A 14,385-nucleotide genomic window follows, 5' to 3' on the forward strand; every position below is an offset into this window, starting at 1 on the left:
TATCTGGACGCATGCTCAGTGCAGCATAGACGCATACACAGAAGAAATAAATTGCTGCAGTGCGTCTTACAATGGTCGTGCGTGTGAATTAGGCCCAATGTGCTCTTACTGTATAGGCTGCCTGTTTATGAGTATCGGCTTGGCCTACAACACTGCTTCCCCCACTGCTCCTTACTTATGAATAATAGTGGATCTACAAAACACAATGTTTGTGCAGCAGTGCACCAAGATGGTCGCCCAGCTCATGGTATATGTGGGTTGTGGAGAAATTGCGAGGGGCATAATGTGCAAATGTGTAATGTCACAAGTCCAAAATCCTACCACTATAGAACCACCCATTTCATTACATCACACCTTTCTGGTTCTCTCCTAAAATACTACTCAGTTTAGTCTCATTTATGACTTAAATTAATTATGACACTGACGAGTCGTTAGGACTGTCTTTATTACATGTGGCACTTTTATCTTTGAAGCATTATATGGGATGAGACCAAATCTCTGACAGCTATGAGCCAGTACAAAAACCAGGTCCTTTTGCAGCTAGTAATGGTCATGCTCCCATCTACTGTACATAGCAGGGAACACACCGAAAAATGTTGCTCTTTCCCTTTTCTCTACAAAATAAAATCTTGATGTTCTACTATTCCCCAAAACAAAGTGCACCAGAATGATTCCATACACCCTTATACCACCAAACTCCCATCAATGTGTGCAAGAGTCCGCTCCTACACAACTGATACCATCTTGTGCAGCCGCCATCTTGATTAGGTGGAAATCTAGATGCATCTGCTATGTACGTGCAGAGCATCGCCAAGTAAGAATTTACGCTCTGCCGAGGGCAATTTGCGCTTTGTGATTGATGACTACTGTGTGCATGTTATAGGTACACTTTAGACAATTGTAGCTGCAATGTGTATATGAAGAGCTGTAGTTACAGTAAGACATACCTAATTAAGTTTGGATGGGACATTGCCCCTAAACGTGGTATTAGCTAAGAATGAGCATACTGTAGTTCTGGAAAAGAAAGAGATGGGACACCCCTTTTATTTGGAATGCCATAGACTAAGCCTCAGGCTGCATTTTTACTTTCCTGGATCTATATTTTATGTGTTTTATTTCTTCTTTGCACAAAAGAGACTTTAATATCTTTTTGCTTCTTTGGAAATAGAATAAAATGTTAGTCCCTAGATTTTATATATCTGTATATCATTCGTCCTCTTGCTGAACCAAAATCTGATTACTCTAAACATCATCATTCAAAATGTATCAAGGTAAGAAAGCTGAGAAATAACAGAGAGGGAGAAAGGGAGCGAGAGCAAGATAAAGAGAGAAAACATGTGAGAGGTACGGGAGGAGGAGACAAGAGGGAAAATATGACATGTGCTTCTAATTCACTGGAAGTACTTTGTCCCATTGCTACAAATAATGAAAGTCTTGCAAACTACCGACGTTAGCCTTTGTTACAGACTGCGGAATCTTCATTTCATCAGTCAAAGCAGCTTATGGATTGTTCTCTGTGTGGATGCAGATGGAGGAGTCTAATAGCATTTAAAAAAAACAAAAACAACTAGTCTTTATCCCCAGTCACTTAGACGCAAGCAACCCCAAGGAAGAGGGCCCCTGCAGACTCCTCTAACAATGAATGGGATAATTTGGGGGCCGTCCTTCTGGAGTCCATGTACTGGCTCCAACCCCTCCTGTAAAACATAATCAGGTTTGCTTGCTAGGGAACAAAGGCATGTAATTCTTGAAGTGCATTCTGGGTCGGTGGAATCTCACAGTTATGTCTCAGGCGGTGCCATTAGAAAGTTCATGCAGTTGGTTTTCCAGGTTTGAGATGCGCTTCTCCTGAGATTCAACAGTGGCTCGTAAACATTTTATTTCTTCAAGGAGGTCGTCTAGAGTGACTCTCTAGTAAATAAAAACAAAGAGTACAGTAGGTGTCTATTTGCAGAGTATAGCTATGAAACATGGTCTTAATTGTCCCTGTATTTCTTTCATTGCTTTAAATACCACAGTCATGAGCCGATCTTTTATTTATAGAGAAAATGTAGGGCTATAAACCCTGCAATATACAATATTGTGCAAAAGTTTTAGGCAGGTGTGGAAAAAATGCTGCAAAGTAAGAATGCTTTCAAAAATAGAAGTGTTAATAGTTTCTTTTTACCAATTAACAAAATGAAAGTGAATGAACTGAGGAGAAATCTAAATCAAATCATTATTTGGTGTGACCACCCTTTACCTTCAAAACAGCATTAATTCTTCTAGGTACACTTGCACAAAGTCAGGGATTTTGTAGGATTATAGTCATGTGTAACCAATCATACCAAACAGGTGATAATGATCATCATTTTCATATGTAGGCTGAAACATAGTCATTAACTGAAACAGAAACAGCTGTGTAGGAGGCTTAAAACTGGATGAGGAACAGCCAAACTCTGCTACAAAGGTGAGGTTGTGGAAGACAGTTTCATGTCACAGGTCATGCACCATGACAAGACTGAACACAGCAACAAGACACAAGGTAGTTATACTGCATCAGTAAGGTCTCTTCCAGGCAAAGAGTACAAAGCAGACTGGGGTTTCAAGATGTGCTGTTCAAACGCTTTTGAAGAAGCAGAAAGAAGCGGGCAACGTTCAGGACCGTAGAAGCAGTGGTCGGCCAAGGAAATTTAGTGCATCAGATGAAAGACACATCATGCTTACTTTCCTTCGAAATCGGAAGATGTCCAGAAGTGCAATCAGCTCAGAACTGGCAGAAACCAGTGGGACCCAAGTACACCCATGTACTATTCAGAGAAGTCTGGCCAGAAGTGGTCTTCATAGAAGAATTGCGGCCAAAAGCCATATCTTCAACATGGAAACCAGGCCAATCGACTCAACTTTGGATGAAAACATAAAAACTGGGTTGCAGATAAATGGCAGCAGGTGCTCTGAACTGATGAGCCAAAATGTTAAATATTTGGCTTTAACAGAAGACCGTTTATTCGTCACAGGGCTGGAGAGTGGTACAATAATGAGTGCCTGCAGGTAACAGTGTAGCATGGTGGAGGTTCCTTGCAAGTTTGGGGCTGCATTGCAAATGGAGTTGTGGATTGGTCAGGATTAATGGTGTCCTCAATGCTAAAAAATACAGGCAGGTACTTATCCATCATACAATACCATTAGGGAGGCATCTGATTGGCTCCAAATCTATTCTGCAGCAGGACAATGACCCCAAACATACAGCCAATGTAATTAAGAACTATCTTCAGCGAAAAGAAAAACAAGGAGTCCCGGAGGTGATTATATGGCCCCCACAGAGCTTTGATATCAACATCAAGTCTGTCTGGAATTACATGAAGAGACAGAAGGATTTGAGTAAGCCTACATCCACAGAAGATCTGTGGTTAGTTCTCCAAGATGTTTGGAACAACCTCCCTGCCGAATTCCTTCAAAAACTGTGTGCAAGTGTACCTAGAAGAATTGATGCTGTTTTGCAGGCAAACGGTGGTCACACCAAATATTGATTTGATTTAGATTTCTCTTCTGTTCATTCACATAGAATTTTGTTAATTGATAAAAAATGAACTATTAACACTTCTATTTTTGAAAGCATTCTTACTTTGCAGCATTTTTTCCACACCTGCCTAACACTTTTGCACAGCACTGTAGATAGTGTTTGGTAAAACAGTAGTGAGATGTCCTGGAATGAATGTGTCACTCAATTCAAGAATTTATATATAAATGTATGATTTATTTAAATAAATATATAAAAAATCAAGGATACTTCCAGAAAAAAAAATATCAAATTAGTTTGGCTAATACCGGTACATAAACAAATAACATAGACAAACAAATAAAGTAACTTATAAGGAGGAGAGATACGCTGCTGAGCGCTTTACTCTGTCCTCTTTGTAATAAAAAGGTAGTAATCCTGTTAATATGGTATATTTTCACTAATTGATAAACCTCAAATGGTACATTGGAGTCAATATACAGGTGTGGTGTTGATCCAGTTAAGTATTCACAGATTTCACAATGTCCTCTCCATCGGAAAGTAGTGGGTAGGGACAATGGAGGTCCTGCGGAAATGACGTTATCATCACCGGGCGGAAATTACCACACGGGAGCCGGGTGGGAGCTACACGGGCAACATCATAAGTAGTGGGTATATAAGAAGCAAGAGGAAGACAAACTCGCTATCCTGACGAAGTCCAGTACTCGGGCGAAACGCGTTGATAGCGAGGTAAGAGGGCATTATTGACGTGCACGTCGCGTCACTCACTCCTGCAGTTTGCTGGCAAACTACCTCCATTCTCCCTACCCACTATTTTCGGAGGGAGTGGACATTGTGAAATCTGTGGATACTTATCCGGATCAACACCACACCTGTAAGGTAACGGTGAAAGAATAGCATTTAGCAGGTTTTTTTGAGAAAATAACTAGTCCCAGCAAATTTGGGGTACATGAAAATGGGTGCAAGCATGGTTAAAAATTGCAAAAGTGAAGTGTAAGTTTAAACAAAGAAACGCACCTTCAGCAAGCACCTAAAATAAAAAAACACACCTCCCAAAATCTGGCAGACCCCCCCAAAATCTTATTTCGGCTTTTCGCATTGCGTTTTCGCATACGTGAAAACTCTTTATTTAGAATTGAATACGGAGCAGACTGGCGAAAAGTTGCAATCGGCGATACTGTTTCGTGGATCTCGGCTTTTCGCACCTAATTGAATACGGCCCTTAATGGCTAGATCATTCCTGCTGACAGGTATACATCCGCCTTCCACAGGATGACTTGTGTAATGAGCTCTGTATTTCATTGAATTTCTGGAGAAAATCAAGTCACAAAGAGGAGTGCAGTGGTCAATGTTTTAGAATTACCTATATGTATATTCAACCCCCAGTCTTCCATCCCTTCGGTGACAAATTTCTCATTGAGCCAACTTCCCTGACGGTACAGATCTACATTTTACTGTTTCCCCACAGTAGACTGAGCCGTCTTTGGCCGTGCAGTCCAGCTATCACTGCACTTGCATGTTTGACAGTCATCGATATACCCTGTTCTCTGTAAAGACCAGGGTGTGCAAAAGAAAGCATCTTCTTTTCTAAAAATAAAACTGTTTCTATAACTAGACCAGGGGTTCCCAAACTTTTTTGAACCACGGCCCCCCTAAGCCAAAAGTAACTGAGAAATTCAGAAAAAAAATGTAAAGTAGTAAAATTAAGTGAATTGTGCTTTTACCCGTCATCCTTAAGTTCAGTTAAGTGGTGGTGGACAGGATTGCACTTCTGTTTTGTCCACATATTTACATTACATTGACAAAAATTATTATGATTTGGTGCTGGACCACCAACCTGAGGCACCCCTGCAAGTGTCCCAAGGCACTCCAGGGTGCCATGGCGCACAGTTTGGGAACCAATGAACTAGACTATTTCAATTCTGAAATAATAATGTAGGCCTATTTACTGATAACCGCTGCACAGTATACTGTATTGTTGTTTACAAGTGAACCATTGCATAATATAAAATATAACAATCAGGATATTAGGTACTTGTGAAAAGAAGCCATTGTCATATTAATTGGTAGAGCATATTTCCAGAATGGAAGCAGCTTTGAGGCAGAAAACACTTATGTGTAGGGTGTTAGCACGGAGTGCTGGACAGACTTATGTTAAGTAATTAATGTTATGTGCTGAGTACTTACTGAGAAGCCAGATTCACAGGAAGAGTAGCTTCTACGTGGCCCAGTTGGAGGTTTGTTGTCCAGAATGTTTTTCTTGGTGACTTTGAGTTCCCTGTTCTTTATAGGAACATAACCATCTCTTAGTGATACCAATATGGGATCAGCATTCTGTCCTGCATACCACTCCTCCGCTTCCAGCGCTGGCTCCGGTCCAGGCGTGTCTGGGTACAGGTCATCCTGGAAGAGTTCTGACTAAAAGAAAAAACACAAACAGTGTTATATATATTTCATGTTCTCCGTTTGTGGCTAATTGAGTATTAAGGGTTGTATGTGTTATCTTGTTATAGGATGTTGACTAGTTTCTATTAGAGATGAGCAGTTTGGATTCTGTGGAATCCGAACCGCTCCGAACATAGGGGATCCGAGTCCACCCGAACCCTGTTCGGGTGTTCCCCGCCTGACTCGGATCCCCGTTCGGGGCCGAACGGCGGCCGCCTGATGTCAGGTTCTCGATAGAGAATCCGACATCAGGGCTCCTCGAGTGTAGGGCAGACCGCTGTGATAGCGGTCTGCCCTACACAGAACAAACACACAGCCGCCAGCGGTCTGCTGATGGGGGGCCTGCTAATGGGGGGCATACTACTGGGGGCACTGCATAGGGGGCCCTACTACTAAGGGGACTGCATGGGGGCACCACTACTGGGGGCATTGTGTAAGGGACACCATTGCTGGGGGCATTGTATAAGTGGCACTACTACTGTGGGCATTGTATAAGGGGCATTACTACTGTGGGCTTTGTGTAAAAGGGGCACTACTGTGGGCATTGTGTAAAAGGGGCACTACTGTGGGTAGTAACATAAATAAGAGACACTACTTTATGGTGTAATGTGAATCAGGGACACTATGTGCGGTGTAATGTGAATAAGATTGTGCACTGTGACTCCTTGGGCCGTAGCCCACTGTGTAAACAAGTACTGTGATTCTGCTGGCCGTACCCCACTGGGTGGGTGCACTACTTTTCATTTCTGCTGTGTGGCAATGTGTCATAGATGTGCTTTAAATTGTGGTGTCTGTACCGCTGCGCCGCTGCTTTGTCGCTTTGTAACCAGTCAGCTCACTGCAACCTTTGGCCAATAATGTTGAAAACAATATTATAAGCTGAGAGGTGTTCTAAATTGACTGGAAATTAATGTTATTGAGGTTAATAATACTCTAGGAAGAAAAAAAAGACCAATTTATGTGATTTTTAGCATTTTTTGTAAATTTTTGTAAAAAAATCCAAATCCAAAGCCAGTCACCGCAGTTTGGCAAATCCAAATCCAAAGCTGGACGACGAATTAGAACCAAATTCAAATCCGGCAAAAATGTTCCGGCGCACATCCCTAGTTTCTATAAAAGTGTTGACAATGAGAATGTCAACAAGCATTATGAAGATGCCAGAATGCAGATACTGTGATGTCAGTAGGTATACAGCATTTCATGTCCCCCGGCAGTATATCTGTCACCATTACCATCAGGTTTACAGCTGTATTGGCTGCAGGCATAACATGTTGTAAGTTGCACACTTGCCAACATCACAGTGTTTGCGTTTTGGTGTACCCATAATGTTTGCCGACATTCTGAATGTAGACAAGTGAACCTGCTTCCTGAGTTAATCACTTAATAGGGCTACCGTTGTTTGACTTCTATTCTCCATAATCACTCTCTCTTCTCCCAGGGCCATCCTGATAATGATAGTGATAATTCTCTGACAATACAATATTTTAAGGATGTGGCCAAGATGCAAAGAATATGTGTGCCCGGGGATCAGATGTTACATAACTGCGGTCAAAGCAATATCAAAAAAAGACAGAAAATATGACATGGAGAAAGAAATAGAAGTAATAACTCCTAACATTTTCTCACACTCCGAACAGAGTGATACAGTTATATATGGCTCGTACATTCTCCTGTGCCAAGTTAAGCATAGATAACAGTAACAAGATCAGCAAATTCACTGACCGTGTTGGACTACGGTATGTATTGCTCACAGGAAAAAGCAAGGTTCCGTGAACTAATACACAGGCGGTGTCACATGTCCATGGGGAGGGTGTGGCTAGTAATCTCTACCTGTCCACTATTCCAGTGAGTGTATGTCCTGCTCACCAGTGTTTGATTAGTCTCAGTTGACTATGGGGGAGATTTATAAAATCTTGGGGTGAACCCTATTAGGTGTGAATGGCGAGGTGCGAGTTGCTATTTTCACTTCGAATTCGCATAGCGAATTCATTTTGCAATCCAATTAGCAACTCGCACTGAATCAGTCAGACTGAACTCGCAACTTTCCACTCGCACCTCCCTAATGACTAATAAGGTATTTGGAAGTTTCCAATTAGCTTAATTAGTCCAATAATTACATGTCATTTTTCTGGTGTAAAAAATAAAAAATTTCCTCAAATTACCCCAAAATTAACTTTTTTGTTAGTTTATGCACCCCCAAATGTAATTACAATAATTTTTTAGTTGAAAAATAATTGTTTTTATAATCTTTTTTTTTTTTTTTTTCATTTTTCAAGGTGCCCTCAAAGTACCCCAAAATCACCCTTTTCTTACTTTTTTTTTGGCATTTTTCGCTTAATTTGTTTGAGTTTAAACGAAAAAAGTTTTTTTTTTTTATAATTTTCTTGCATTTAAAAAAAACACCACACAAATCAGACATTTGATACCATTTAAAATCTACAGCACCTTCCCAATGCCCACAAACAGCCTTCTGTATGGTCCTGCTAACAAAATTATCCATTTTGGGCGGTCCAGGATGGTCTCCCCACATTTTCATGCAATTCTTGCAAATCTCATTTGGCAGTCAGTTCTCTCCCCTCCGCTGCGAGTAGTGCGAATAGGCATTTTTTATTGGATTGGAGAATTCTCGGGAGCTTCGCTGCGAAGTGTGCGAGTTTCAAGAAATAAACTCGCTACTTGCAATTCGCACCTAATAGGATTGACCCCTTGGAGAGAGATAAAGTGGAGAAGTTGCTCATAGCAAACAATCAGCTTCTAACTCTGATTCTTATAGCAAAGTCTGTAAAATGACAGTTAGAAGCTGATTGGTTGTTATTAGTAACATTTCCACTTTATCTCTCTCCAAGATTTGCTAAATCTCCCCCTAAAGAATTTAAGAATTTTAAGCCTTGAGAAGGTTAGGGGGAATTGTGATGCATTGTAGGTTAGGGACCTTTGGACAATGGGGACAATTAGGCTAATCTCTGGTATCCCAGAGGGCTGGTCCAACATGGTTTAGTGATACTGTATACTCTGTATTACTATTATCTCATTGGACAGATTGTTCTATCTCTAGCAACGTACAGGAGATGAAGACTAAGGCCCTCATTCAGAGCCGTACGCTCTGAGCAGAGCGCACGCTCTGAATGAGGGCCACCCTCCATAATTATGGAGCATCCTCCTGGACGCTCGTATAGCTGTGGGTCACCACCCACAGCCTATACGAGCGTGCAGTTTGATGGCCGCAATGGTCGTGACCATCGCCACTGCGAGCCGGAGCCTGCGGTTGAGGTTTTCAACCGCAAGGCCCAGAGTGATTTTGGCTCTATCAGAGCCAAAATCACTCCCACTGACATCACTAGTGATGTCAGTGGGCCGGCTTCTGACGGTAGGCGTTCCCTTGGGAACGCCCCCGTCAGGGAGGCACGCCCCCGGCACGCCCACCAAAGGGGGCGTGCTGTCAATCAACATCGACAGCACGCCCCCTTAGATCAGACACAACGAGCGAAGGAAAGTCCTTCGCTCGTCGCGTCTGGCGCATGCGCACGACGGAGCTCCCTCCGTCGTGCGCATGCTCAGTGCAGACCATCGACCCACTTGCGAGCGGACAGCCGCTCGCGAGTGGGTCTGAATCAGGCCCTAAATACCATAAGATGCTTAGATACTAGTCAAATGCGCCATAATAAAAATCACTTATAAAGCAGGAAGGGTTGGGTACGGGATACAGGCGCTCGGAATCCCGGTGGTCAAAATCCCAACGCCGACATCCCAACAGGGTTAGGATACCGACACCTGTTGGTAGGTATCCTAACCCTTCTGCTACCCCTACCCCTAAACCATCCTCCCCGGTGCCTAAACCTAACCTCCCGCCCTAGTACCTAATCCTATCCTCTCCCTCCCCACACCTTAAACCGAATCCTCCCTCCCTAGTGCCTAACCCTAACCCTCCCCCTAGTGCCTAACTCCAAACCCTAACTCTTTTCCTAACCACGCTTCTTACCTTCAGGATGCCGGCGGATAGGATACTAGCGCCGGTATTTTGAAAGGTGTTGGGATTCCGGCGCTGGTATTCTAAACACTGGCATCCCCTTTGCTGGGATATTGACCGTATCCCAGCAGGAAATATGTGGAACAGCGGTGCATCAAAATGTATCAAAAAGTTGCGTATTTTACTGGCTTGCGCTTATACAGACTTATGCTTTTGGGAAGTGCTTGTGAGATGACTCTTTGATTTAAGTTTGATTTAGTGCTACTTTCCATAAAGGAAAGCACGTACTACTGAACACCCCACGCACATGTTTCTGAAGAATTGTTATTGATTAAATATAAAGCATCTTTACATATGTATTTACACCCTGTCCATCCAGGTCATTTGGTTTTCATTTATGTGGGGTTCTATTTACTAATAGTTCAATATTCCACCAGGAGACATCACAAAGTGAAATACTGTTGCTGTTTTGGCCTATGACATATTTCTGGTATATGAAAAAAGGCAGCGCTAATATAAACACTCTCCAACCAGATCATGCATTTACTAATAGTAATCTAGGAACATTAGACCAAATAGATAATAAATAAAAAAAATATAGGTGAGTATCTCTATACATTAATGTAAATGGGAAATTCAGATGACATATTTTATATCCAATGGAAATCTTAATTATAATATTACATGCTCTAAGCTTAACTCTTTGTACACCGATGCTTGTAATGAGGAAACTGGTTTCTCAATTAATTCATTTGAAGTGAAAAGTATCCTGATTTATATATGATTAATGGATTTATCACCTGCAGTAAATATGGGATACTTTATCACATAAATGGGTACTTGTAATCCCATGACATGTCAGATAACATACTACTAATGATGTGTCAGTTTTGAAGCTCATATTGATGTAAGAGAGATGAGGCCACATAATATCATAATTGAGCTGGGATGCACAGATATTGGAGAACATGAAATAATATAGGGAATGTATTATTCTGCACCTTTCTTGGTACTGTCATGACAATGGGTTCACATTTCCGCTCATGCAGCTTGAAAAACCTGTAACAAATCATTGATTGGGTTATTAGAATACAGTATACAGACAGTATTTCACACCCATGCACAGTCTACAACACGTATCTTGTAGGAGGAAAGAAGACTTTATGCTAAGGTCAGATAATGAATGACTAATATTGGGTACACACCTGAACAATTTCACTCCAGATCTGACCTACTGTACATTACAATTTTCAGAGTGATTAAAAGACCTTAAAAACTGATTTCAAGTGTAGTGAATTATCATTCCAATCTGAACGATTATCTGTCCTAAAACTCATCATAAAGTTGACGTTATTAAAGGAACTATGGGCCTGATTCAGAGCCACTCGCACGATGTGTATGCAAATTGCGTAGGCAGTGCTATCGCACAGCAATGCATTAGCACGCCCAGTATTTTTTAGAGCGCGATCACATAGTATATACAGAGACCCACCAGCCTTAAGACGCCCACTTGTGCATGTCATGTCCAGGAAGTGTATGCAACCATCAGTACATCGGGTAACATCGGATGCGATCGCAGTGCTTGAGGTTGACCATACCCTGCCGCAAGCACTGCAAGCACTTCAGTGTAAAAACAAGCCAGGTGATGTGTACTATGTTGCTGTATTATAATTATGCACACCTCCAAAACGCCATTGAGATGCTCAGGCACGCCTGCGTTTGCACCTCCACTCCCCCGTTTTTAATGGCCAGCCCCTGTTACCACCTACAAATGGCTTCTCCTGTCACTCACTCTGCTGGGCTCTCTATGCGCAGTGAGCGAGTGCATTGTGAACATTCGTATGTACATGCACATGCACACAACATATGTACATGCGCACAATGCATAAACACTGCATACCATCGACAGCAGCGAGAGTATGCATCTAAGCGAGCGGGTCTGAATGAGCTCCTATGTGCATAAATGTCGGAGAGATGATCGGAAATTCATACACCGTACAAAATGATTACGATATAGGTCCTGGGTGTTACATACACTCTGGCTGATAAGCCGAATGACCAGATCTGTATCCAATTTGCCAAATTGGATGGATCTGTTTGGTCAACAGTAAGGTGTGTATTCAGTTTTCCATTAAGATGTTTTCTCAGAAATAAAATATAATCTATATTCTTTACAGTAAAGAAAAGGATGAATAAAATAAATATGTTTCTAATATTCAATAAATGAATCCCATATGATGAAGGACAAATTATATTAGAAATGGTACAAATTGAGAACAATAATTTTAGATAATACTGGAAATCGTAGTCATTTAACTTAATTTTCTAACAATTCAAAGCTGTATACAGTAGGGGTGAGCGGGTTCGGATTTCTGAAATCCGAACCCCCCCGATCCGAGTCCGATCCGAGTCCGGCTCGACTTTTCCCGCCTGACTCGGATCTGAAATCGAGGCAAAACGTCATCATCCCGCCTTCCGAGTCTCGCGGGTTTTGGATCCTATATAAGGTACCCGCGTCGGCGCCATTTTCTCACTCGGCTGTGGACAGTGAAGAGGGAGGGTGGGAGTTAGGGCTGTGTAGTGTAGTGTAGTGTAGTGCTGCTGTTGTCCACTACTTCAAAGTCCATAGGGGCTGGCTGTGTTGTGCTGTGCTGCTGTTGTTAATAGGGGCTGTGTCCACTACTTCAAAGTCCATAGGGGCTGGCTGGACTGTGTTGTGCAGTCAGTTCTCCATAGGGGCTGTGTCCACTCCAAAGTCCTGTGCAGTGTCCCAGTCCTAAAGGGGTGCTGTAGTGTTGTCCAGGGGGTGCTCTGTCCATCAGGGGTGCTCCCCCCAAGTGCTAAAAAAATAATATATTTTCTGTGTTTGTGAATTGTGTGCGCAGTAGCCGCACGTGCATCAACAAAGTAGTGCCAAGCGTGCGCCTGTGTCATAAGTAAAGGGCCGGCTGGCTTGACCGTTAAAGGGTGCTGTAACCCCCAAAGTACACTCCAGTCCAAACCAAAAAAAAAATTATTTTCTGTGTTTGTGAATTGTGTGCGCAGTAGCCGCACGTGCATCAACAAAGTAGTGCCAAGCGTGCGCCTGTGTCATAAGTAAAGGGCCGGCAGGGTTGACCGTTAAAGGGTGCTGTAACCCCCGAAAGTACACTCCAATCCAAACCAAAAAAAAATTATTTTCTGTGTTTGTGAATTGTGTGCGCAGTAGCCGCACGTGCATCAACAAAGTAGTGCCAAGCGTGCGCCTGTGTCATAAGTAAAGGGCCGGCTGGCTTGACCGTTAAGGGTGCTGTAACCCCTGAAAGTACACTCCAGTCCAAACCAAAAAAAAAATTATTTTCTGTGTTTGTGAATTGTGTGCGCAGTAGCCGCACGTGCATCAACAAAGTAGTGCCAAGCGTGCGCCTGTGTCATAAGTAAAGGGCCGGCTAGCTTGACCGTTACAGGGTGCTGTAACCCCCAAAGTACACTCCAGTCCAAACCAAAAAAAAAATTTTTTTTTGTGTTTAGCCGCACGTTTATATCAAATCGATATAACATAAATGGAGGACCAAACTTTCTCCGATAAAAATAAAATAGAGAAAGATCAAGAACCACTTCCTCCTAGTGCTGAAGCTGCTGCCACTAGTCATGACATAGACGATAACATGCCATCAACGTCGTCTGCCAAGGCCGATGCCCAATGTCATAGTAGAGGGCACATACAATCCCAAATGACAAAGTTCAGGAAAATTACCTTGAAAAAAACATTTAAATCAGCTGAAGAGAAACGTAAACTTGCCAATATGCCATTTACGACACGGAGTGGCAAGGAACGGCTAAGGTCGATCCCTAGTATGTTCATGACTAGTGGTTCAGCTTCACATGACGATGGAAGCCCTCCTCCCACTAAAAAAATCAAAAGAGTTAAGCTGGCAAAAGTACAGCGAAGAACTGTGCTTTCTAAGAAGATATCACAAATCCCCAAGGAGAGTCCAAGTGTGGTGGTGGTTGCGATGCCTGACCTTCCCAGCACTGGACGGGAAGAGGTGGCTCTTTCCACCATTTGCACGCCCCCTGCAAGTGCTGAAAGGAGCACCCACAGTCCACTTGCTGATATGCAAATTGAAGATGTCACTGTTGAAGTACAACAGGATGAGGATACTGGTGTAGCTGGCGCTGAGGAGGAAGTTGGCGAGGAGGATTCTGATGGTGATGTGGTTTGTTTAAATCAGGCTCCGGGGGAGACAGTTGTTGTCCGTGGGATGAAAAAGCCCATCACGGTCATGCCTGGGCAGAAGACCAAACATTCCACCTCTTTGGTCTGGCAATATTTCTATCCAAATCCGGACAACAACTGTCTTGCCATATGTACCATATGTAAAGGTGAAATAAGTAGGGGTAGGGACGTCAACCACCTAGGAACATCCTCCCTTATACGGCACCTGCAGCGCGTTCATAAAAAGTTACTGTCAAGTTCAGAAACTTTGGCTAA

The 14,385-nt window shown here is 42.6% G+C and overlaps 1 protein-coding gene across 2 annotated transcripts in view; it reads right to left on the reverse strand.

Moving 5' to 3' along the window:
• Positions 1–428: 428 nt before the first annotated feature.
• The window catches only part of CORO6 (coronin 6), a 186,727-nt gene continuing 172,770 nt past the window's right edge, over positions 429–14,385 (reverse strand). For both annotated transcript variants that reach the window (XM_088477773.1, XM_088477772.1), the window contains exons 9-11: positions 10,913–10,970; positions 5,687–5,917; positions 429–1,911 (exon numbers count right to left, since the gene is read on the reverse strand). In XM_088477773.1, coding sequence (XP_088333899.1) covers positions 1,789–1,911; positions 5,687–5,917; positions 10,913–10,970 — 412 coding nt within the window. In that variant the 3' untranslated portion in view covers positions 429–1,788. The remainder of the gene's footprint in view (positions 1,912–5,686; positions 5,918–10,912; positions 10,971–14,385) is intronic.

Source organism: Taudactylus pleione, unplaced genomic scaffold (genome assembly GCF_031769625.1).
Source record: "Taudactylus pleione unplaced genomic scaffold, aTauple2 ptg000203l, whole genome shotgun sequence".
In the NCBI taxonomy this organism is placed as follows: domain Eukaryota; kingdom Metazoa; phylum Chordata; class Amphibia; order Anura; family Myobatrachidae; genus Taudactylus; species Taudactylus pleione.